The following is a 22,926-nucleotide window of genomic DNA, read 5'->3' on the forward strand; positions in this document are numbered from 1 at the left end:
TATAGACGTGTGTGCCTTTCCAAATCATGTCCAATCAACTGAATTTACCACAGGTGGACTACAATCAAGTTGTAGAAACATCTCAAGGATGATCAGTGGAAACTGGTTGTGAATACTTATGTACATGTGCTTTTTTTTGTTTTTTAATAAATTTGCAAAGATTTCAAACAAACTTCTTTCACGTTGTCTTTATGGGGTATTGTTTGTAGAATTTTGAGGAAAATTATTAATTTAATCAATTTTGGAATAAGGCTGTAACATAACAAAATGTGGAAAAAGTGAAGCGTTGTGAATACTTTCCGGATGCACTGTATACATACATACATACATACATACATACATGTACACACACACACACACTATATACACATATATATTAAACACTACAAAAGGATGGACAGACTATAGATGTTTTTTCTGCAGTGCAGCAGAATTGTATTTTCACGAAAAAACAACAATAAATAGAGTAGAAATGGAAAAGGGGGGCTGGCAACACTTTCCTTCAGTTAATTCACATTTTAGTGGGAGTCCAGCCATGTTCACAACAATCCCTGCCTTTACTTTTCTGGTGAGGACCACCTGTTCACTATCACAAAGCTGGGTTTTATTTATATTAAGGTAACAGCTGAGATGCAGTTGGGAGCTTCACAGTAATTGAATACAGGACTCACCACTGCAATTCACCTACCAGAGACAGTCGAGAGCAAAACTGATTATTGTCAAACCCTGTGAAAATTGCATTAAAACAAAACATAAAAGCAGCAAACCAAGGAACTGAGGAAACAGTTTTTTTGTGGTCATGGCATGGTATGGTATGGTATGGTGTAAATTAATCTTGAATATTTACAGTCTTTCTGCCAGCCATCCTTACACTTCATCAAGACCTCAACTTGTGATTATCGGCATTACAAAATCATCAAGCGTCAATAAAAGTGCTGACAGAAAAACATTGCGAAGACTTTAAAATATCATATTGTGCTTCATTTTCTTTCCGGTAATATCATAACCACAATGAGGGTTTATTAGTTATTAAACTAACTACCGTTTTTAGTTGTTGATTTTTTTTTACCAGTTGAGAAACAATTTTCATCTTTAAATCAAACCGCTAACCTCTGCTAAATGACTAGCAGATTGATCTGACTTTATGGAAAGAAATAATAATAAAAAAAACTAGGGTAAAAAAAGTAAAAAACTACAGGGTCTTCTTCGAGCTTTATTAATACACAATACAAGCCAATACAAGACTAGGAATAATGATTAGCCCATAAATATCCCAAATGGCAGCAGAGAAATCCAGCCCGTTCTCAGTGGATGTTAACCTTCCTTTGCTTTCCTCAAATAGTGTAATTTATAAATGATGCCACACATTGGATTTCAAGGCCTTGTCTTGCATAATTTCCACTCCAGCAGAGCAATGTCCTTAGGGGCTCAACACACTTTTTGTCTGCTTCCCTTGCGAGTTTGCTTGTGCTTTCATAGTGTGTCCCATTAACACACTGCCACCAGGATTTACTATAATGATTAGCAACTATTAAATATTTAAACACCTCCCAGAAAGCAATATGCATCATCTGTCAGAGACAATTTCATAACACATGCATTTAATTTGGAGACTAACAAGGAAAGGGTTACATCTAAATGGCTAGAGTTAGTTTAGTAGTTCTACAACCATGTAGACATCCTTAAATTTAATCTGTTAATTACTAAAGCAATTTGTCATAATGCACATTTCTAATTGGTTTTGGGGGCAGTTTTTCAATTAAATCAGTGTTATTGCCACATAACTGAGTATAACTGATTAATAGTAGACTGCAGTTAGGTCCTAAATGATCAATTAACCATTTAAAATTACAGTCCTCATTCACTTTCATAATTTGTAATTAATCTATAAGGAATTATTGAGTGCAAAAAACTTTAACAATAATTTAGCTGAATAGGCCCCTTGATGGTCTTTAATTGTTTTACAGTCTTACAGCATACCATACATGTGATTTCACCGTCATACATTTTGGTACAATCAGAATGTTGCTTCTGGTCTCTCCCCATTTTTCAATAAATCGTAGTTCTGAGATAGCCAAGGCCGAGTCCCGATTAGCGCTCAGTCACCCAGAATGCCGAGCAGTCCTGTGGGAGCTGCTGTTCAGAAACCCTCTGTAGGAAGTTTTTTCCTACCAATTGCAACACTGTGTTATACTGTTCTTCTGCAATGAGCTCATCTTTTCAATGTTTTAGATTTCTATGACTATTCCTAAGGTGCACTATTTCTATGACTATTCCTAAGGGTTTCTTTTCATTCATACATTTACCCAACTGCAGCTGTTCTATAACAGGGAACAGATTCCTGAAAGATGCAGGCATATGAGTTTAAATACCATAACTAAGTAAACTGTTCTGAGCATGAATCATTCATCTGATATTCAAAAAGTATTTTAAAAAGTTTCCGCCGATCAGATCTATTTCTCCTTGTAATTACTTTCTATTTCTGGAAGAGCTTTTCCGTGTGTTCATGTGAATGTTTCTATTCTGTAGTAAATATGACTCCATTGACTCAGAACATGAACCTTTTCCTTTTCACACAAAGCACGAACATGAGACTAATTAGAGAGAGATAATAATTGTAACAATTTGTCTTGCAGCTATTATAAATACAAAAAGTAAAAATCTAACAAACAGCCAGGGATAACTCAGTCTTAATAAGAGGATGATTGTTTAATAAGCAGCATCAATGCAGTGAGTTTGAACCATTCTCCCTCAGGATTTGCAGCCAACAGTTCTGTGCTGTTACGGCTAATTAACCTCCTTTGTAAAAACAGTAACGTGACACTATCAAATCAAGAGGTGTGCCAAAAGAAAATGGTAAATCCATAGTTTATTAGACTACAACAACAACAACAACAACAACAAATTCTGCCTGATGTGAAGAACTGTGGAGTCTTATCACAATGTTAACATACATATTTAATATGCATATAATGTGTTCATGGTAAATCCCCTGCAAGAATGGTTTCAACTACACAAAAAATAAAATATCTTGATCCAGAAAGTGTAAATTGGACATGGCTCCTAATTTCCAATCTATAATTAAACTATTTGATAATTGAAGATGTAAGCTTAGTTCCAAATATCTAAAATCACCAACCTGTCAAATGCCAGGTCTGTATCAGGACTTGTTCAATGTACTAAAATTCTAATTTTCAATGTGCTCATTATACTACTTCTAAAAATCATAAATGCAAAATTAATTATAATTGAAGCACACAAGGGAGATTTTGGAAATGTAAATTTAACTATTCATGATGCTTGATCCTCAAAGTTTTTTAAATCTTAGTCCTTCCTCTTTACCAATACTCTCTTTCTGGTAGGCTCAGATAAGCTCCTTTCGGAACTTGAGCTGTGCATGCTGGGAAAGGTAGGAGCACGTGCAGCAAGGCTGTGTCTACGGACACAAACTCCCAGGCCACCAGAAAGTGCTCAGCTCAGCAAGTTCACTTCCTTAGAGAGAGCAGAGCTCCTGGTCGAGGCCAGCGACACCTTCATCAGGAGCGTTCCGCACTCCAGAACACGCAAAAAAATCACAAAGGGGAGTTTGAGATTCCAACCCCAGCAACAACACTGACACGGAGATGACGAAAGCCTTCTAAAAACATCAAGGTCAATGAAGCAGGATCACTGCTGCCTACACTGGGACCCTGACACACTCCCAAGGCATGTTTTCCAACACTGTAAGGCCTAGAAAGGGAATGCAATGTCTCAAGGATATTTCAAGGTGCGGAGAAGACAAATTAAATAAAAATCAGAACAGAGTAAAGGGGAAGAAAAATAAAGCCAAAGTATAAAATACTGAACTTTTTGAAGATTCCATTCATACACTCCTGTGTTCTGTATTTAACACAGGAAGTTATTGATTAGTTTTCATTGTAAATTCTTTAGGCATTAGGCTAGTTTTAATAACTTGGCATTTCACGGTTGGACGTTGGTGTTGCCATTGGTAACTGCCCTTAAGGTACTTTGTATTCATGCAGAGCACTTAAAACAGATTATATGCTGATCATAAAACCGTTTCTAATATTAAAGAAACTTAATTTTATACATCAGTCCCATTGAAAAGGCATGTAGGATGTATATGCTTGGTTTTATTAGATATCCATCTATGTGTTCAGTTCTTGAGTTAGATAACACATACCGTATCACAAACATCACCTCTAAGTGGTAACAAATTCAAAACACTGCTGCCAAAACACATCCTGAAAAAACACTGCATGTATTTTGACTTGCAAGGACAGAGGCATTACTGAAAAGACTCAGACATTGTCAGCAAAAACCCTTAATCCTTCTCGGTAACGAAGACCAGCCGAGGAGAACTGGCAGTACTCTAGACACAAGGACAGAGTGGAGTTCAAGGCACCCGCTTTCCACAACTGCTTCTTGGTCAATGTTTTACACTTGGAGGCAAGTGTCTCCACTGAGAGAGGACCAATGACAAACATTTAATGTTTCACTGAAGATTACTGAAGACTACCACAAGAACAGATGACTCTTGGGAGGAATGTTTACTTCATAAAGAATGGCCCCCCCAACCACCTTCGCCCAGTGCTGCCATGTGGGTTTATTTTGATTCTGAGGAGACTGCCCACTGATCTTGCAAACCACCTCCATTGCCTGTTCCCATTGTACTCCATCCAAACACTAACTAGACTCAAACGCAAACATTTGGACTCAGGCTTTCACTTCCATGACAGGTCCCTACAAAGGAAGAAGGAACACCTTTGTAAGAGGAAGGTCCTCTCTCCCCAGTATGTGAAAGCCTGGGTGGACAGAGAGGTCTCAGGGTTGGAATTATGAATAATTTTAAAAAATAGCGATAACTTCTTGTACATTTCCTTTTTCTACTAGACGCCACCCATCAGTACAGAGCTGGCTTCTAGCTTCAAAAGAGCTTGAATAATTATTAACTTCATATGCAAAATAAGCATTCTGATTAGGTCACTGCATTATACTGCAGACATCCACAAGTCATCTGTTCTAAGATGATCACTATAAGCACTCAAGGCCCAAAAATGACTTCTTGCAACCCTGTAGCCAAAGCTAACATTATCTTTATGACTCGTAAAGTAGCAGGACTGTAATCCAATAACTGACATCATTTGAACTGAATGATCCCTTTGTGAGCTGCATAAAGTAATTCATTTTGGTTACACTTTTAAAAACACAAGGACATGAAGCAAAAGGTAAGTAAACACATAAGAACAACGGATCTGTTTAGTAGACACTAACTGCTATCAAGAAGACTAAAGACTAAACCAGTAAAATAAGTGAGTTTTGGAAACGTCCGGAGATGTGAAGAGTTAAAAGGTCGGGCCCTGGTTGGTTTTCTCCCGTTACTTCGAGAATGAGGTTGACAGGTTTCACACTAAAGTGCAATTATTCAGTTCGCTACAAACCAAAGCTGCAGCTTCGTGCCAGAGCGCATTGAGAGCTGCTTCTTTCAAGCAAAGAAATAATCAACTGACTCGACTGTCACTAATAATATCCGCTATGACACAGCCTGTACATCTTGTGTGTCACAGCTGGCCTTGGCTTCAGCCCGTTTCCCAGCAAAACGATATGTGCATTATCACCTTTGCACCCCACTAGGCATCCCTCGGGTAAGAAACGCAACAGAAATCAGGTGCTCCCCCACTTAGAAGTACACAACGCAGGCTACACAGCACGTCTCCTTTCAGTGAAGCTGCACAAATGCTGTTTCAGCATCAAAACCTAGCCTTCAGATCGATATTTAATAAAGGCAAGGCTATGCTATTTATGCTATTCATTAAAATACAGTTTTACAAATAAACTGAGGCACAAACAATTCGTACAAAAAGTTCAGTACCACATTTATAAGAAAAATGTACAATACACCACTCCTACTTCAATGTAAGAGTTTGTCTTCATTCTAAAGACATACGTATTTCATCATTTCATAAGCAAGGAATATCCATCTCTAAAGTGGCTACACTAAATTACTTTTTTTTTTGGTTGAACTACTGTTCTGCATTATTCAGTACATCAGAACTGAAAGCCCCCTTAGTTTAAAGGGTCTCTGTAACAGCCCATCTTCTCCTGATTGGCAGAGAATCTGAGGTTTATAATAATCTATAATACATCAAATGTGAAAGAGGATATGGCTCCAGGGGCTTGCACTCAGTTTTTGCCTTTTCAGTGGTATGGAAGCTCAGCAGAGTGTCTTTTTTTATAATTGTTTTACTTTTACCTTAAGGTAACAAGAAAATTTGTACATTTAATGTTAAAATGTACATATAATGAGCTAAAACATTTGAACTCAGAGTTTCTAAAATATGCATCTGCTACAGGGATTTGAAATTAATTAAAAATTCACCCTTTAAAGGGGATATAAGCATGTTCAAGACTCTGCAAATCGACAGAACAGCACACAAACAGAAGCTGAATTATCTCCTACATTCAAGATGAAATACAGACTGATGATGTTTCACCGAATCACGTGCTAACTAGATATGATTGCAACATGGATAGAATACAACATTATGTAATATTGATAAAAACAAATATACCAGATACTGGTGGCCATATCTGGCTAATAAGATAAGCTTGAGACAGATAGGTCTGCTTTATTCACTTAAAATATTGATAATACAACACATTTTCACTAAACTATAGGAGAAATATTCCAACAAGGCGGCAGCACTCAACTCCAATCTCTTGCTGCTTTGCTCAAAAAGCACATTTTTCACTGTGCTGATCACTCTCAATTAAAACAAACAGCCAAAGAAAATCTATAATTTCATCCTAAGTACAAAGTAACTAAAGCAGAGATCAGAAGGCACAGACGTGGGCAGATGTTTCTATCTAACAAGTTCAAACCAGTCTGTCGTTTCTGGTAGATTGTCTCGAGTGACGCAGAGCTGTATTCATCAGTACAGTCTGGGTTATTAATCTAAAATGATATTCTTAACTTTAAACAAAATTCAATAAATGAAATCCAAATAAAACCTGGCATTTCAAGGAGCGTAAATAACGAGGAGAAAATAGGGATAGGGAGGTTTATCCAGCAAGATGAAGTGCTTTGACATAATGAAACCACAAAATGTATTCTAGTGGCATTAAAATATAAACTAGAGAAACAAAAGAATCTTTTGCAAAAATATTTTACATTGGCTGGCTTGGGTGCCTCCTGTCTTGCATTTTCTCTACCTTCCTTAATAAAAATAAATTAATGCTGATTTTTTATGTATTAAACTGAAATGGGTAAAAACATTATGTAAAGATGTCCACATTTGTTCTAATAGGGCATACATTAAACCTTACGTCAAATGTAGGAAAAATAAAAGCATTTTCATCTCGTTTTTAATTAAAGTCGTCGCAAGCTAAATCAGAGACCAAAAAACATCACAGGAGAAAACCTGCTGCACATTCATGGCAGTAATTGTATTAGATACAAGGATATAGAGACAGTGATGGGCTGAGACGTGAGCATGACCTTGCAGGCCATCTGCATTGCTTTGAGTTTTGCTACAGGGTACAGCAGGAATAGTAATGTATAGGAAAAGAGAAAAATGTCCTGCAATGGTGAAGCAGCTTCTGCACCATTGACTAGGCTGCGCAACACATTGGAGGAGCCTAAAGAACACGCGTTAATGGGTTGAAAATCTCTTCTGTGCCACAACATATTTCAGTATTGGTTTCATTTTCATTTGAGGAGCACGGAAGGTCTGTAGCTTAAACATAATATTTTTAACCATGTCATTAATCTGCTCTATAGGCCTTATGCTATGCATCTGCCTGCTCCCGTTGCTTCAGACAGAGGTCTTGGCCATGCTGCCATGATGGTATTTTCAACGAATTGGACTCCATAAATACACACCACAAATATAGCAAGAATATTTAACTGCAGCGTTCGCTCTCTTGCTGACAAACCACCCTCAGAAATGCATAACGTATTAAAATATAATTAAAAACTGTTATTAAATCCTTTAAAATGTTCACATTCATGCGCAATTAAATGTGATAGCAGTATCCTATACACAAGAATGCAAGAGGTATCCTTTGGGCTGAGATTGCCATTTGTCGTTTTTAATGGTATAAACAAAATAAACAAAAAGAATGCAATGGAAGGTACATCAAACATTGCAAAATGTAACCGGATAAAGATAAGCACATAAATGAAACCTACTTTTCCCCAAAATATCGTCTCCAGAATTCTGCAGCATCTGCCTTTGTGATGCGGAACGTGTCCCCCTGGAACTGACCGGCAGGAAAGATGGCTTTGATCTCCGCAAGCATGTGACTGAAGATCAGGGAGAGCTTGGTCAGGTTCCGCCTGCATCAAGAAAATATATACATTAATATCAAGAGTCATGATTAAAATCGGTTAATAGCAACTAGGCAGCGTCAGAAATAAATGCAGTTTCAGCTTAGTAACTATAATCAGGGGGGAAAAACAACACAGTATTCACAATCAATAGTGTGTTTTTATTTTGTTCTTTTAGAAGACATTAGAAGACATTTAGAAGACAATCTAAGGGTTCATCTAAAAAAACTAATGGTAGTTAAACCACATTAAAAACAAACCGCGCAAATTGGGCAGGCCAAAACCCAGAATAGATTGTACCACCATACAAACAAACCAAAAAAAAATAAAGTGTTATAGCACTAGAATACAAAAACGTGACAGAGGAGAACTGTACATTTCAGTGAATACAGAGTGTATGGTCGTTCTTGCTATGGTGTGAAAAGCAACACTCTCCTCACGACACCCTAATTCACAGCCACCGTGGTCGACAAGAACAGCACATTTCAAAGGGACAGTTTGAAAAACGTCTAAGCCTCCTCGGTTAAATTACTCTTCAGCTGCTTGATTATATTAGGCAGTCAGAAATACAGTGCTGACACTTCTGAGAAGCAGTTTGTTCCGTTTTGAAGCAGAAAGATGCTTCTAACCAAGAAGGCAGATACCAAAAAAACAGGGTATTTTATTGTTTATTACATGAAGCCAAGCCAAAACCACATCAGGCCTCGGCTACGGTGACACCGCGAGGGTGATTTCTGCAGCTGTGCTCCGTCTGTTGTGAACTGTAGTCCTGGAGCGCGACAAGCGTGTCATAACGAGGACAGTACTCGGGCATTACAGATCACCCTGCACTCTGAAAGCTCAACCAAGAGATCTGGAGGATACCCAAGGAAATTTGACAAGTGCCGTTTGGTGCGATGAGAACTGACTGCTGATTTACGGCATGTGGTAGTTGCGAGATGTTAAATCCCCATGCCCCAGAGACCCGGCAGACACCTCGGGGATTAGCGTGCCGTTATAAATGCGATTTCAGTAAACGTCTGCGTAGACACTCAATTAGGCAGTGTGACTTATCCAAGGTATGTGAATGAGACGGGACTGAAACGCTGGCTGTAGAGAACTGATAACCAGCTCCTCAGGGGCGCATGAACCTGGAATGGCGGCTTTCAATCTACTTCACACTGCTGATGCAATGACAAAATACACATTTATTTTAGCTAGGTATACTATTTTTAGATGAGACTTCACTTTTCATTTTAAAGTACCACCTGCTTTTAAACCTACCTTAAAAGATCATTAAGTAATCAATCGTGAATCGCAGAATTTCAGATCGTTCTCAAAACCTTTCACTTTTCTTTTAAAGCCCCAAAAAATTGAACTGAACTACACTGGAGGCCCATAACACCCGTCCTACTATAATTAACGTCCCGGCCTAATTGCTAGAACTGGAGTCCTTGTGAATTAGCATGCATCATTATTAGCCAGTTCTGTCAAACCATTAAACTAAGGCAGAAGGATTCTTTCAATTAGCTGTGTGCTTATCGCAAAGACATTTAACAAGTCAGACAGGAAATTCATTTGTCTATGCAACAGGGCAGCACATCATCAGAATGTTTATCATGCTGGGCTGTGCACTCCATCCCCCTGGAGACCACAGGACACACATTTGGAGGTACAGGTAGCTATTTAAACACATTCAAGCTCTGAGACCTGCAGAACACATACAGTTCAGATTAAGAAATACGGACACAGTCCCTACTGCCGTGTTTACAGTGTTGCTGCAGATGGTGTCACTGCACCCTGTATGTATTAATGACAGGGATAGTGAACAAATCTGGCTGGCTGACATCCAGCAGCTGACTGGCAGGGTTATTCTTGTTACGTATCATGCTGCAACTAAAGTGTCAGAGGATTAACAAACCAATTTCTAAAACTTCTGCAGCAATTACACTTACACTGTCTTCAAAGCAGCCTGGCTCCACACTGAGACCTGACAAACATTTCCTGAAGTTAATGAAGCAGAAGACAGAGACAAAGACTGTATACTAATACAATTTAAACTTTCATACAGCCCTAAACAATGCATTTTTAAATTACCTACAGGCTAAAATATGTTGAATTCGTATTGTGTTTCACCATCTATAGTTCTATTGTAATGGAAGCTGGAGTGAAGTCTTCGAAGGAAAACGCGACAAAGAAAGTGGCTGTACAAGCCAACGTGAACAAATATGCCCGGTTCATATTTTCACTCAGAATCTTTCAGTGTTTGCAGAAGTGTTTTAAAGACTGTAAGCAATTCCTGGAGCCAAGACCATGAAATAAATAATGTTAATGTCAAAACATTCCTGCTGAATTTCTCAGACTGTGTGGAATGACTGGATTTGTCACAAGTCCTTAGTGCGTGTGAAAGGTTCATATAAAAAAAAAGTGTCACTTAGTCATGATTCAGTAAGAAAATCAGTTACTTCCTCAGAGAAGCAATTTCATATAGCAATCAATCATATTTACGAGCCTTAACCCTCCCATATGGTCCCCCGAAGAGTCGGAGGAATCTTCACGCATGCGATTCTTCAGTAATTAAAGAATGGTTGGCTCATTTCTCCATGATCAAGATGACGAGCAAGTGGGTGACATGCGTCTACCTTGTCTGTACCATATTTATATTGAGAATTACCAGGGATATCATGAATGAGTCACTGAATCTGTGGGTTGTGGATTGCACAGGAACAAATCATACACCGGGATTGCTTTGGCCTGCTGATGCAGTGCTTCCACATGTCCCCCATGTTAGAGCACAGTGCGGTACAGCAGAGAAAATTCAATGTGCCAGACAGGCCCAGGAGATAAAGCACTGAAGGCCTCATTAATTCATGTCAAATGAGAGGAAAAAAGGAAGACTTGCTTGAACTAAACAGGGAAAGAAAACTAAATCATTCAAATCTATACATCTATCTATCCATAGATAGATAGATAGAGATCTGTCTATAAATATTTCTCATGCTTCGACTGATCTGGTTTGATGCAAGACCTTATCTTTATCTATCTAATTGGTAAATCTGCTTATAATGCATGTTGAGTCCTTATCACTTGGCTTCCAGTAAGCGAGCCATGTGGATGACTGACAGTGTAGCCAAGGGGTTACCAAAGGCTTTTGTGATCTGGGTCATTTAAATAGATTTTATTAATTCTATATTTTAGCCTCTATTACAACAGGAAGCCAAAGACTGTTTTGTATTTGTACAGTCTCTAAACAAATGAACTGGGTGTATCACCAAAAAGCACGGCACATGAAAAACACAATGGTCTTATTCAAACCCTGGGAGATTTCATGTTATATCTCCTTAAACCAACTCAAGGGGGCTGGATTACCATTATTTATATTGTACAGTACGCCACACTAGTTACAGTAGAGCGCAAAATATGCACTGCGCACTGAAGTGTGAAATACGATATCACTGTACTAAGCACTACAATAAACTGCAGTGAGTGCACATCTTTGGTCATAGTCTAGGCATGCTAAAGAGGTTTTCAGTTTCAGAGAAGACCTCCTACACAGTCTTTGAGCTGACCACCTTGTTTTGAAAACTCTCTTGCATTGTGCGCGGAGCATGTGTTTATTATTAAAGTCAGGGACTGTCGAGAAGGTTGCACCGAGACGAAGCTTCAAACCAAGAAAGAGAAAGATCCATATTGTTCCTGAAATACATATACGACGTCTCATTTTGTATATAAATTTCAGTTTAAAGGTGGGTTGCAACACTGAGGAATAACTGGTTGGGGAAAGTTTGAAGGTTTGAAATGCCCACCCAGGCATTTATAACAATAGAAATAAAAAAATTAAAAAAATACAGGATAGTGGCCAATAATAAGTCTTAAACTTTAAACACCAAGCTTAATAAAAAAATAAATCACCCTTAAAGCACTTCCCCTGTCAAACAGGCCTAAAGTGATACTCTAGTATTATTTTTAGCAATTCAGAAATAAAGTAATGAGGAACTGTGTGATCTGTAGCATTTAAAAAACAGCTGTGTCGGCAGCAGCACCCATTTTTGTGCGAGAGGTAACTGGGCTCCAATACCTCTTTTTTTTTTTTTTAATTCTCTCGCCTTTCAACTGAATGCTGCAATAAGACAGACAGGCTGCTTACAACTCCACTAATCCCAAAGCCCCGATGGTTTGCACTGAATGCACTGAGTAGTGAAATACAGTATGCCTCCAAGCCCTCTAACACAGTCACCCCCCCAAGTACTTGCCGCTAATCACCACACACACACACACACTTTAAATAAGCAAAACCTGTGTGAAAATGTATTTGCAAAGTTCAAATAAAAATGCTATTCAGCTATTTCATAAGCCAATCATTGCAGTTCTTAAATCGCTTCTTCCCCTTTCTCCTTAAATCAAATGTTTGCTGGAGTTTTTTATTTTTTTGCTTTGGACATAAAAGGAATGTAAGACTGTGAAGAAAACATCTACATGTTCAGTTATAAATTAACAGAACAGGAAATTAAATCCATGTTAATGTGCATGCAGTGCTCCTGCAATGAGATCAGGATGGATGTACTGGCTGTGCTTGACACGGCAGGGTATGTAGCCAGTGTCGGTCATTTGCCTCAGAAGCTGACAAACACTACGTACAACAGGACTCGGATAAATGCCTACATCTCGTGACTGCATATTAGTACACTTGCTGCACCAGATTAATAACTAGGGTCAATGTCAATTCACCCATAAAGTGCCAGCTACAGGAAAATGCACAAGCACAAACCCCACAACTGGACAGCAATAGTCACGGTGAGCAAACTCAAACACTAATTCTCACTTTACGTTCATCCCCAGGGTGAATTTGCTGCAGCATATAAACACACTGGCAGGATTTATTTTTCATCTGAAAAGAGTTAATACTATTTATCAACTTAAATAGTGTGGTTGTTATGACTTTGGCTGTAATACCGACTATAACTTTGTGAATCATATGTGGGGAAAGTATCCCGTATGGCCTCGTATAAATCTGTGATGTAAATAAAGAATTCTCTTTTATTGATGCTCTGCTTCACTGCACAGTTCAACATCAACATCTGTAGCTGTTGGTTTTACTCCAGGTGTTAGTTGTTCTTAATTATATTGTAAAAATATGCGGGGAAAACATTTAACGGTATTTGTTGTTGTTTTCTAGATGATCTGAAATGACAACTTAAACCCATGAGGATCAGGCCTGATTTTTTACTTCAGTGTTCAGTGTTGCAACTAGCAGAACTTGTGGGAAAGCTCTGTGTAGCAACTGGGTGCCAATCTGGCACACAACATCCTTTCCACAAATGCTTTTCATATTCTCCAATGCTACTCAGATTATTTTACATTCTCTTTCTGTAACCAAAATGTTCCAGTTGAACTGCATGCTCATAGGAGCAGGTTGTAAATGTCTAGCAGGCTGTTCCCCTGTCAGATGTGATGCATTATGGAGGACACATGTGGGGCTGTCACACAGTTAACAAGAGGATTGAACAGAAATCTGCAGACCCTAGTGAACGGTCAGCTTCTACAGGCTTTAATAATGCCAATTCATTTCCCGGCTGCAGATCATCCTCAGCACTAAGCTACAGCTCGGTCTGAGGACTAGCTGGCAGGGCAGGCTGAGATAGCAACACGCGATTGGCTTTTCATTATCCGGTCACAGGAGAGTGGGTGAGACGACAGTAAATTACACTCCTACTGGCTTACATGGCAACAATCCCAGAAGTCTTGCCGTCAGGATGTGAAACGGACCATAGAGCAGCACATCGCTCCAGATACCTGATAGCCGGCTCTGAAACCACAAGCGTCAGAAAGAAGGGGAGATTAATTGATCTAAACACGATGAACGGATCTCTTCAATTTCCACATGCTCAGCAGGTTAAACTCATGTCAGGTTTAACCGAGCTGCATGTAACAATTTAACCGGAGCACCACATAGTAATGTTTTTTTGGGGGGAAATTAACTGCAATATTATTTTATGTATTCCACTTTCAAAGAGTTGGATAAATGTGCCGAGGGTCAGGCAGTAATGATTCTCCCTCCCCTTCTCTTTAACACCTGATAAGATTCAGTATACTGACAGGCAATATTGCTTGGTTTTAAAAAAGTTGGCTTTGCAATTACTGCCTAGAAGCCTGGAAGCAATAGGTCTCTTTAAATAAGAAGAATACTGAGCTCAGTTCGTATTTGCGACCCGTGTATTTGAAACTTATGGGCATCAGCATTTTAACAAGGGGTCATGTCACACAGCCCCATGATTAGAAGGACTGCACACCACCCTGGGACACCCTGTCCAATGATCTAATTAATGGCCAGGGCTTTGAAGGCTGTGCCTGGGGAATGGAGGACTGCTGACCTGAAGGAAGGGTTCATGTACCACCATGTACAACATCCCTGAAGCACAAGGCCTCTCGTGGAATAAGCAGAACCTTTCCTTTTACTTGTAGTAATAATTGCAATAGTAGTAGTGAAAAGAGTACAAATGTATAGAATTATAATAGTCAAAAATAGTCAAAGTATGATATATTAATATAACAATAAAGCTAAACGTATGCTTAAGTCAAAACAAAAATGGCTATATGGTTACAGAAATATCTTATGCCTACAATGTGCCAAAACACTTTACATAAAACTTTAGGCCCTACATTCAAAGTTGAGAGGCACAGAATCTAATCATATTTCACATTGTAATGGTAAATATACAGAAAAGCCGCAATTTCAGAGTAAGAGATCATTTTTTCCATCCTCAAACAGAAAAGGACCAAATAAGGATGCACCTCATCCTAGTCCATGCTGACTGATATTTAATGGTGTTGATATAAGTCAAGCATCATCTCTGGAGAGAGCTGCAGTTACTTTAATAGGAAAAAACAAGTAGGCTTATGCATTAAGTAATCCTGTCTGACTTTGCATAATTGTCAGCCCATGTGAGAATCCTGCAGTGAAACCAGAGAAACCACCTATAAAACAATGTGGAAATGAAAAGGCATCGCAGAACAGTATTGCACCCAGCTTTGCTTGTGCTTTGTAAACCCTATTGTTGTCTTCTGGTAATCGGGTAACAATTTCCAATTCCTGATCAGTTACAACACTGGGGTTTCACACCTTTAACACAATGCGACATGGTTCTGCTCAGCAGCCTACATATCAAACTCTGGTTTCCTGGCACCTGTGATGCTCGAACTCAAGAGCAACTCATACTAGAGCTTATTTTCTTTGATCTTTTTTTTTTTTTTTTTTTTTTTTACCCAGACCTATTTTTCTTGACTTCCTTGTGAATATGTTTCCCTCTGACAGCCATTCTCAATAAGAAGATTGTTTGTCCCTTGACTGGCCACAGCCTATGATGAATTCATGAAATTCAGAAAGAGGGTTCTCGAGCAACACTTCCTCACCCTATGTGAATATGCAAAAGGAAAATGTACGATAGGCTATAAAGTTAAGTGACTTTTGTATTGCACAACAGCCGATGGAAATGTGTCTTCTACAGTTGGTGAGGACTATGCAGAATAAGCAATCCCATGACATTTAAACTATTTATGAAATGAAAGTGTATGAAATTAGTTTATGAAAGTTATTCTATTTGAACGTCCGTAAAGACCTCTTATCCTGTGGTTTTATCATTGCCAAGTCTGTTCATAAAACTACATATTAAACAAAATTAAGTAAATTAAGCTCTGCATCTTTTTCACCTCTAAGGAGTCCCAACTGCCAGTTAATGGAGCTTGATCACGTTTTAAAAGACTACAAGCAGTCAAACATGATCTCCTAGCCTAACACAGCAGGACTAAAGGATGTCCCTCAGAAACGGTCAAAGGCAACTGACAAGACAATTATCAGAGATGATCCAGACAGGCTGCCAGTGCGTTTACTGTAATGCCCATTGCTAATGGTCATATCTCCATACAAGCCTCCCAATCTAATGTGATATTCATCTTAAACCAGCTCAAGAGCTCCTGGCAGTACACTATCAATAAATCCCACACAGTAATGCTGTTTTTCAATTTCTGTTTAGAGAATTTCAATGAATTATTTAGCTTGAATTTTTCCAAATGACAGAGAGAAGCCAAAACAGTTAACTGATTATTAGCTGTCTGTCAAGAGGAAAAATGAAAGTGGCCCATGTGCACGGATTTTCACAATGAAAATCATCATGTTCATTTTGGCTTTTCCTCACTGTACGTGTTTGTGTGTGTAATGCATTGCATTACACTCACCTAAAGGATTATTAGGAACACCATACTAAGACTGTGTTTCACCCCCTTTCGCCTTCAGAACTGCCTTAATTCTACGTGGCATTGATTCAACAAGGTGTTGAAAGCATTCTTTAGAAATGTTGGCCCATATTGATAGGATAGCATCTTGCAGTTGATGGAGATTTGTGGGATGCACATCCAGGGCACGAAGCTCCCGTTCCACCACATCCCAAAGATGCTCTATTGGGTTGAGATCTGGTGACTGTGGGGCCAGTTTAGTACAGTGAACTCATTGTCATGTTCAAGAAACCAATTTGAAATGATTTGACCTTTGTGACATGGTGCATTATGCTGCTGGAAGTAGCCATCAGAGGATGGGTAAATGGTGGTCATAAAGGGATGGACATGGTCAGAAACAATGCTCAGGTAGGCCGTGGCATTTAAACGATGCCCAGTTGGCACTAAGGGGCCTAAAGTGTGCTAAGAAAACATCCCCCACACCATTACACCACCACCACCAGCCTGCACAGTGGTAACAAGGCATGATGGATCCATGTTCTCATTCCGTTTACACCAAATTCTGACTACCATCTGAATGTCTCAACAGAAATCGAGACTCATCAGAGCAGGCAACATTTTTCCAGTCTTCAACTGTCCAATTTTGGTGAGCTTGTGCAAATTGTAGCCTCTTTTTCCTATTTGTAGTGGAGATGAGTGGTACCCGGTGGGGTCTTCTGCTGTTGTAGCCCATCCGCCTCAAGGTTGTACGTGTTGTGGCTTCACAAATGCTTTGCTGCATACCTCGGTTGTAACGAGTGGTTATTTCAGTCAAAGTTGCTCTTCTATCAGCTTGAATCAGTCTGCCCATTCTCCTCTGACCTCTAGCATTAAAAAGGCATTTTCGCCCACAGGACTGCCGCATACTGGATGTTTTTCCCTTTTCACACCATTCTTTGTAAACCCTAGAAATGGTTGTGCGTGAAAATCCCAGTAACTGAGCAGATTGTGAAATACTCAGACCGGCCCGTCTGGCACCAACAACCATGCCACGCTCAAAATTGCTTAAATCACCTTTCTTTCCCATTCAGACATTCAGTTTGGAGTTCAGGAGATTGTCTTGACCAGGACCACACCCCTAAATGCATTGAAGCAACTGCCATGTGATTGGTTGGTTAGATAATTGCATTAATGAGAAATTGAACAGGTGTTCCTAATAATCCTTTAGGTGAGTGTATAGCATCTTTAAAGAGGTTTGGAACAAGAAAAAATATAAATTTTATTACAAAAATCAATGTCCTCAGTCCTCTGTGCGGTCAGAGATGTGCCACCTTGAGTGTAATTCAATGACGCCAAATTAAGTTTATGAGAGAAAGAGCCACTGGTTATGAGTTCCTTACAATTGAATAACAAAGCAATGAAGGTAAGGAATTGACTGTTAATATAGATGTACAAGGCTGCACTATGCTGCCTCCTCAAAAACAGTGAGACTTCACATACATTGAACATTGGGATTTAACAGACTGCAAAGTGTCATAATACTGCATAAATAATAAAAATAAAATTGAGAGCAGTACACATTTTCCATGTGCATTTAGTTCAATTCTGTCCTATTTTATTCCATGGCTTTCATGCATCAGTAGGCCTATATATGTTTTTTTAACTTCATTATTATGATTAATAACATTATATTATTAAGAGAACTTGTTTATATTATACCAGTAAGCCAACTGAATAAGTGGGTAACTAATTAGGAGAAATCTGTGCCTTTGGCCAGGAGATTAATTCATTCCGATATGGCAATGGCCATAACACTATCCCCCAGCTGCAAGACAGATGTCTGTGTGCTCCACCTCTCTCTGTATATGTCTGTCCTTTGTGGAGCGGTGTCAAAAAAGACCATGGCATTATCATTATTCTTCATCTTTCAAAAACAAAGTCACACTTCTTTAAAAGGTCACCGTGCTACAGCGGAAACACCGCAGTTAAAATATCAAACGTGTCCATGTTTAAAGGCCAAACTGTTTTTGATCCGTTTCTGCGATTTAAAAATAACCAGAAGATCACTACAGGGCTGAGGCTATTTTGATACTAAAATATGTATGCAAAATATGTTTCTATACTTAGGAGCACAAATCTACCCAATCTATGTTTATGTGTGCGCACATGTACACAAACACAAAGCTACTTGGTATCAAATTCTTTAACTCTGAAGTTGTATTGTTAGTGGATATTGGAGACTGCTGGGTAGGCCCATCTGTCACTTGGTACATTGTGCAGCTCTACCACCCACACTGTAAAGGCTATATTTCAATAAACCATAACTACACTTTTTTTTTTGCTCAGCAACAGCTCCCTGATAAGACGAGTATCAGCAGATATCCTCCCCTCAAACCCCTGTCAGCAAATGTCACCAAAGGTTACAGAAACAGACAGAGAGGCTCCTTTGCAACACGAAAAGGCACGACAGAAGACAAACCCAAAGGAAATTTCACATTTTATTTGATCTCATACAGGCATTACCAAAATATGAAAAATCGGCAAAATATTATGGGCAACCATGATACCATATTCTTACCTTTGTGCAAGAAAATAAAACAAAGATAAGTACAAACCTACACCATAGCAACCATTAACCGATACTTAAAAAAAAAAAAAACGTACACAAAAATGAGATTTTAGATGCACACATACATAGAATACATCAATGAGCAAAATACTTAATTGTGCGATGCAAACAAAACTGGTGAGAAAGAATTCAACATGAAAATGATGTGTGCAAGCCGAGTGCTGATCAAGGCGTTGCTCCGAGTACATGATCCGGACAAAGCAGGGGCAATCGACGCTGTCCCCCACCGATGTGTGGGAGTGATTTCACCCTAACAAGCTAGATACAAAACAAGACCTACATGTCGTGAGTGGAATTTTATTTTTGTCATCAACATTAATCATTTGTAAAGACTGGTAGATGATAAATGTAGCCCCTTGGTAATTAATATGCAAAGTTTACCATACACTCACATTTCTTTGAATCACAAGAGAACTTCTCAGGCTGGGCTATGACCAACTTTTTCCCTTACAATCTTACATCAAGAAGTGCCACAGTTCCCACTTTCACTACACAAGGAATTACAGGCTTTATTAGAATACGCTTTGTTCACTACAGTCCATTTTATAGTACAGTTCATTACAGTTGTGCCTTTCCCCTAAAACAGCTTAAAATAATAATCATTTATTCATATGCCTGCAAGATTTGGAAAAGGGTTTGCAGATTCAAAAGGTTTTTGTTAAAGTGTGTAGACCATCACAAAGCAACTAGCAATTGATTCACTCAATTAAAAGAAAACAAACATTTGCAATATCAGTGAGCACTCTTCAAGGGTTACATAGTCAATAAGCACCCCACACCAACCTTTTGTTGCAAAATGAGTAATAAAGATAATTCACCCCTGCTGAAAACACTGACAGGGCTTGTCTGCCAAAATTGTCCACCCACACTAATCGCTCAAAATATCCAGATGCAAGAGGTCCAGTTCAGTGCATGTCTCTGGAGAACAGAAACCGAAAGAGACTAAAAAACAAAGCTCACTTGACCGTTCGTGTTACTCAATATAGATTCATTCTGACTGCTTGATTAACACATTGCTCAAATGGAAATTGGGGTCTCACACATGTGGAAGATGTAAAGGGTGTCTCAAACAGATTTTGCACAGCTGGGGATGCCATTCGATAATGCAATAACTTAAAATATTTGGTTCTCCGTAAGGGAAGGGAGGCGATATGAACTTTACTGTAAAATAAAAGCAGAATAAAGAAAGATAGAAAGAAATAAACATGAGATAGCATATTGTGAAAACAAACCTCACTGTATACATGTAGGCTGTATAGTAGGAGAACAAATACAAAAAGGTAAATCTATGCAGAGCATTAGCAAAGGAAAAAAAAGTGTCCAGAGTTCAGTTGACTTGGCCTTAAACATTGTGGGAGGGTCTGTACACTCAGATATGTCCCTCCAAAACACACTGACTGCTCCACGTGCTAGGAGCCCAAGTGGGAGGGAACACGAAGCCAAACGGAACATGGGTCGTGAAGCAGACATACTGACATGAGCCAGACGGGTCCCAGGGTGGTGATCAGACACCCCTAGCTTTGGACCCAGCCTCTGTGGGGCCATAATGACGGGAGAGGAGCTGCACACGCACACGCACACGCACACGCACACCCTTGGCTGGACTGCAACCTTCCCTGCCATACTCCCTCACAGCACCCCTCCCCCGACAGAACGCAACTCTTCCCCAGCCCAGCAAGATCAAGCAGGGAACTAAAAGAGCTCCAATCTGTTCATGAGATGCAATCTGCAATCTAGAGTAAGAAGCATAAAACATATGATTAGTTTTATGGGGGAGGAGAGGTTTTGTTTGTTTATCATCTGGAAAAGGTATTTTGTGTGTGGTTTTGTTTGCTATTCCGTTTAACCTTGATTCCGATTAATTACTCTTGACGTCTCAGCATACACATTTTAAATAGATGTAACTTACTAAAATGTAATTGACATTATAAATTAAATTCACCACTGTAGAAGGAAAGTAAGATTGTATTTAGGACCGAAAATGAAGTAGTGTGTTCAGTAGGGGATGGATATCAGTATCAAAGTAAACCAAACTGGATGTGGCCAACAACATGATTCCACATACATCCTGTCCAGCCCAAAAAGGGAGGCCATATGTAACCGAGCCAGAGAAAACAATCTGCTTAAGCTGGAATTCATAGTTTTATAGTTTTGGTATGTTTTACAAAACTATAAAATAAAAAGTAGTACAAAATCAACCAGATCCTAAAAGAAACGGAAGTACTTCCAACACCATCTCTTCCTCTGTGCTTTTATTTATACTGTACATCGCCAAGGAAACAGATACACATGGAAATGAGGCAGATGAATATCGCCTGTATCTATACTGCCTTTTGTTCTATGATTAACCCACAGTAGAACTGCACTGAAAGAAGAACCGAATAAATTCATCAGAATAGAATTAAATCCTGTGAATTAATAAAGGCACATGAATGAAACACTGCCTAGCTAAAGAAACACTAACAGCCGAGAGACATAATGGAGTTTAAATTTAGCCAACCTGACTCACTTGAGATGTGATTCAGTCAGTTATAGCCTGAATAAGCTGGCATATGTCTTCATGATGAGAGCTTAGAGAAGTCAGTGAAGACATCTTCTGGTTATCACCTTCTTCTATTTTGATGTGATGTGTTAGTAAAGTAGGTCTGGCAGTAAACCATGCTAGCACTGTTCAAGAGCAGCTGTGTAGTACAGTAGCCCTTTCATCAGGGATTCTTGGCAGCACTTACAGGCACTATGAGGTTAAACGCGGTCATCTCTCCAGCATGTAGCTCTGGCTTTATCAACACGCTAGAGAACAGCAAAGGGGGGGAAAGGTCATCTGGTCATCACAGAGAGCTACACGCTGTCACTCTTTACAAGCTGCCCACCGAAGGTAATGTTTACTTTAGATTTTCTATAATTTACCAAACCAAAAACACAGCTCAATTAACAGTCTTGAGATGCACAGGTTTTAGGAAGCAGCATTATTCAGAATGTACTAAGTGTTAGATGCCCATACAGCAAACAAATACAAGTTTAAGCGTTAGAAGGTGGTGAGTGTGGTGGGGTACAACCTTAAAAAGATAAAAGACACTAGAGAGGTCACAGTACCAAGAATAGCTCCCCACTTTACAGCGTCTATATTCCACTTGACAGTCAAATTTGAGTCTACTGTAATTTCATGAGAACAAATTAAATGTTCTCCTGAAACTAAATACGTTTTAAGTACCATAAGTTTGTTTTGGTTTTTATTTTTGGGAACTACGTTATTTATACAAATGTAAAAAACTCCTCTGCTGTAAGACCACCAGAGTTTAGAAAAATCCACATGATTTATGCCTAAGCCCGGTTTAGTTCTAAATCCTACTAAAAGCGTTTCATTCAGCAGCACAAAGGAATAAACTTGCTGCTTCAGTTCTGGAAAAAAGTACGAAACCCAAATCAATAACCAGATGATACGCAGAAAGATCTAGGAAGCCGGTTTCAACATTGAAGGATATTATACATTTCTTCTAAACCCTCACTAAGACTCAGGGAATTAACCGGAGGCTGCATTTGAATGTGGTGAAGCCAGAGAAAAGTACAGTACAGTACAGTACAAGGAAATCAAGTTCCCTCAGGTATACACTACATCATATGCAAAGCTGTCGTGTTCAACTCATCACATCCCTGAGGCTGCTGAGAGAGAGAGAGATCGGTCTGATATCACAAAACAAAGTTCCTTCTGTGTGCAACCTGCCGCAGAATTTAATCCGAGTGTATATCAGTATCTACCAGTAGTGAATAGTACCAGATAACA

At 39.0% G+C, this 22,926-nt stretch overlaps 1 protein-coding gene across 3 annotated transcripts in view; it reads right to left on the reverse strand.

The window, feature by feature from the left end:
* Nucleotides 1–22,926, reverse strand: part of cblb (Cbl proto-oncogene B, E3 ubiquitin protein ligase) — a 78,114-nt gene that overhangs the window by 28,807 nt on the left and 26,381 nt on the right. For all 3 annotated transcript variants that reach the window (XM_066699471.1, XM_066699470.1, XM_066699469.1), the window contains exon 4: nt 8,192–8,338. In XM_066699471.1, coding sequence (XP_066555568.1) covers nt 8,192–8,338 — 147 coding nt within the window. The remainder of the gene's footprint in view (nt 1–8,191; nt 8,339–22,926) is intronic.

The sequence above is a fragment of the Amia ocellicauda genome, chromosome 3 (assembly GCF_036373705.1).
Source record: "Amia ocellicauda isolate fAmiCal2 chromosome 3, fAmiCal2.hap1, whole genome shotgun sequence".
NCBI lineage: Eukaryota > Metazoa > Chordata > Actinopteri > Amiiformes > Amiidae > Amia > Amia ocellicauda.